Here is a 2,844-nt window from a genome sequence, read left to right as displayed (position 1 = left end):
CCCTCCTAAATGAAATGTAAAATGTCTACCTCTGAAAGAAGACTTAAAACTTACCTCACCCCCAGGCTTGTTTCTTTGACCTTTTTGTCTTCAAGAGATCATGCTTTTGCAGTATGGTTAGGTAGTTGGCATGCCTGGTCCCCTACTGTGCTCTGTTCTGTTTGCTGACACCTACATTACTACTGTCCTCTAGTGACGTAGGGGGGCTGACGGATGAAACTACAGAAGAGGAAAAACAGGAATCTGGAACTCCCAAAAGTGTCAGATGCTGAAGTTTCATGAGCAGCAGTAAAAGTAAAGTGTAGGGTGTGGTAAATTAGGCTTGGAACTCTGGTGATTTTTTTTTTTTTAATGATTCTTCTGAAATGGCGCAGAGCTGCGATGTGGACATTGTGACAGCTAAGTATGAAGTCGGCTTTCACATGCAGCAATTTTTTTTCCAGTTTCATTTAGATGGTAACAGTTGCATTATTTGACTGACTCTGGGTAACCGCTTTGGCACTAGTTTTCTCTGCAACAGTCTCTGATATTTGCCTCCAGTGTTTTTTGTTTTTTTTGTGTGTTTTTTTTAATATAAATGTCATTCTGAATTTACCAAAGTTTTTTTCTGTTTTGTAATAGGGATACTTCAGAAGGATCTCATAGGCAGAAAAGGTCTCCAAGCCCAGCTGATCGCTCAGGCAGTAATTCTTCCCGTTCAAGGGACTACTCTCCTCCTACATCTCGAAGGCGTCATACATCATCACCAACACCAGTCAAGTCCTCTTCTCACAAGCACGGCATCTCCCCTTCCCGCAGGTAGATTTTGTTTTTTCCCCCTTTTTTTTATTCTTTCCAAGATGGATTTTGCGGAGGACATTTCTTATAAAATTATTTATGCGATTTCAAAGTGAAGACATTGAGTTCACAACCGTTTGTAACATGATGGCTTGTGAGGAACAAGAAAACGCACCCCCTTTACATAAGGCCTGGTTCACGCCAGCTTCATTACACTGTATTGGTGTGCATTGCAAAAAAAATTTTCAGGCATTGTTTCATCGCAGTGCAGTACAGTCTGCTGCAGGACTGCCACCTAGTCTTCTGTTCACATGTTCTTGAAATGTTTACCAGGGGGATGTTTTGAACTCAGTTGATGCAAGCTTAATGTGTAAGGTCCTTCAGACGGCTCTTTGAGCTGCAGGCAGTCCGCAGTCCTTTGTTTTCTTGGACCGGTTATTGATTGATTGTTTGCTGTGTTGCCTACCTCTGTTTTACTGCTTTTGAACTTCCTGTGTCCCTCGATGGACAAGAAAGAAAATAGAATTTCTTGGTTCTTTCACAAGACACAGGGAGTTAATTCTTGAACCAGTGGATGTTGCAGCTACCTTTTTAGGTGATTTGCTCACTGGCAAATCTAAGGACAGCCCTGTATAATCCTTCTCGCTTCCAGCCTGCCTCAGTTTTTTTGCTAGTGTCCTTAGGTGATGGACCCCTCTCTCTGCTCTGAGAAAAGCACATCTTTTTCTGTACTTTCCTGCTTCAAGGCTCCCTAGCAAGTTTTACCCTAAGCTGCTCGCAGGCGCATTGCAGCATCTCTTAGGAGCTATCTGGATTGGTTTTCTCCTCGGCTCGAAGCCTTGGTGGATTGGATGCAGACTCCACTGGAAGGGACATGTGGGGCTGTCAGGTGCTTGGGGCAATGGAGGGCGACTCACCTTGGCACATGCTTGAAGTTGCCACAGGGTGCTATTCGTGTCCAGGGCCGTGGTCCATCTTGGTGTAACACTGTCCCATTGCCTAGCTCAGCACAGTATTGGCACCCGAAAGATTGTGGCCACTACTGTACTAGCTTCAGCTCGGGTAAGGCAAATATACTTGCATTGGGCAAAGCTAGAACAATGTAAGTTTGCAAACTGATCCATACCTGGAGTTCAGCTTTAACTTTGAACTGGTTAATAAAAAAAAATGTATGTTTTGTACAATTTTCTGAAAGCGAACATTTTTACTTTGTCAGGTCGGTTTCTCCTGCTGCACGTCATCATTCTCCCATGTCCTCAAGACATCATTCTCCATCTTCACAGTCGGGATCCTCTGTACAGAGACACTCTCCTTCCCCTCGTCGTAGGAGATCTCCTTCCCTTCATTATCAGAGAGCCTCATCACCCGCTGGCAGGCGCTCCTCCTCTCCGTATGGTACACATGGATCATCTCCTCAAAGGAGGCGAAGTCAATCCAAACATCACTCCCCAGCTAGAGAAAAAGGAAGACATGAGAGGGAGAGAACATCTGCTTCCCAGGACAGGAGACATGACAGGAGGGATGGTATGTGCTCCACTGAGTGACTTCTTGAAGTTTTTGCAATATATTTCAGTTATTCGATTACATATAAAGATTTGATTATTTTTCTTTTCTTAAATGTTTCTATTTTTTTTCCTCCTAGTTCTGTGTAGGTAACTGCAGTGTTCTGGTCTCCCCACTCAGTAGCTGCTGAAGGGCTGTGTGGCTGCACTTCCTACCCTTCAGCAGATTTTAGTATTCCTAGAGTGACATTCTCCTTCAAATAATCACATTCTAATGCATATATAATATATTGAGATATCTATAGTGTCTCCTTAAATCTGTATTCCAAAATTTATCAACATTTTTATGCCTCTATAAATCTGTTAATATATTAAAACTATCATAACATTTGCTAGTGTATATATTTGGATGTAGCTTTTGGAATAATGGGTAAAATCATGAACAAATATAGGCCATAATTCATTAAATGTCAAGCAGCACCTGAGCTACTCCTAAAGTGCTTGTAAACACAACACAAATCAGTTCTCTTGCACTGCCCCCACCAACCCCCCCGCAGCCTTACCT

At 42.8% G+C, this 2,844-nt stretch overlaps 1 protein-coding gene across 5 annotated transcripts in view; it reads left to right on the top strand.

Moving 5' to 3' along the window:
- ZC3H13 (zinc finger CCCH-type containing 13) overlaps window positions 1–2,844 on the top strand; it is a 54,370-nt gene that overhangs the window by 20,838 nt on the left and 30,688 nt on the right. For 4 of the 5 annotated variants that reach the window (XM_018565298.1, XM_018565295.1, XM_018565296.1 and 1 more), the window contains exons 8-9: window positions 622–798; window positions 1,994–2,301. In XM_018565298.1, coding sequence (XP_018420800.1) covers window positions 622–798; window positions 1,994–2,301 — 485 coding nt within the window. The remainder of the gene's footprint in view (window positions 1–621; window positions 799–1,993; window positions 2,302–2,844) is intronic. The other variant, XM_018565299.1, reaches the window with a different exon arrangement.

The sequence above is a fragment of the Nanorana parkeri genome, unplaced genomic scaffold (assembly GCF_000935625.1).
Source record: "Nanorana parkeri isolate BGI_ZX_2015 unplaced genomic scaffold, ASM93562v1 scaffold829, whole genome shotgun sequence".
Taxonomy (NCBI): Eukaryota; Metazoa; Chordata; class Amphibia; order Anura; family Dicroglossidae; genus Nanorana; species Nanorana parkeri.
Note: the sequence above shows the minus strand (reverse complement) of the source record. Positions and strands in the feature narration are given on the sequence as shown.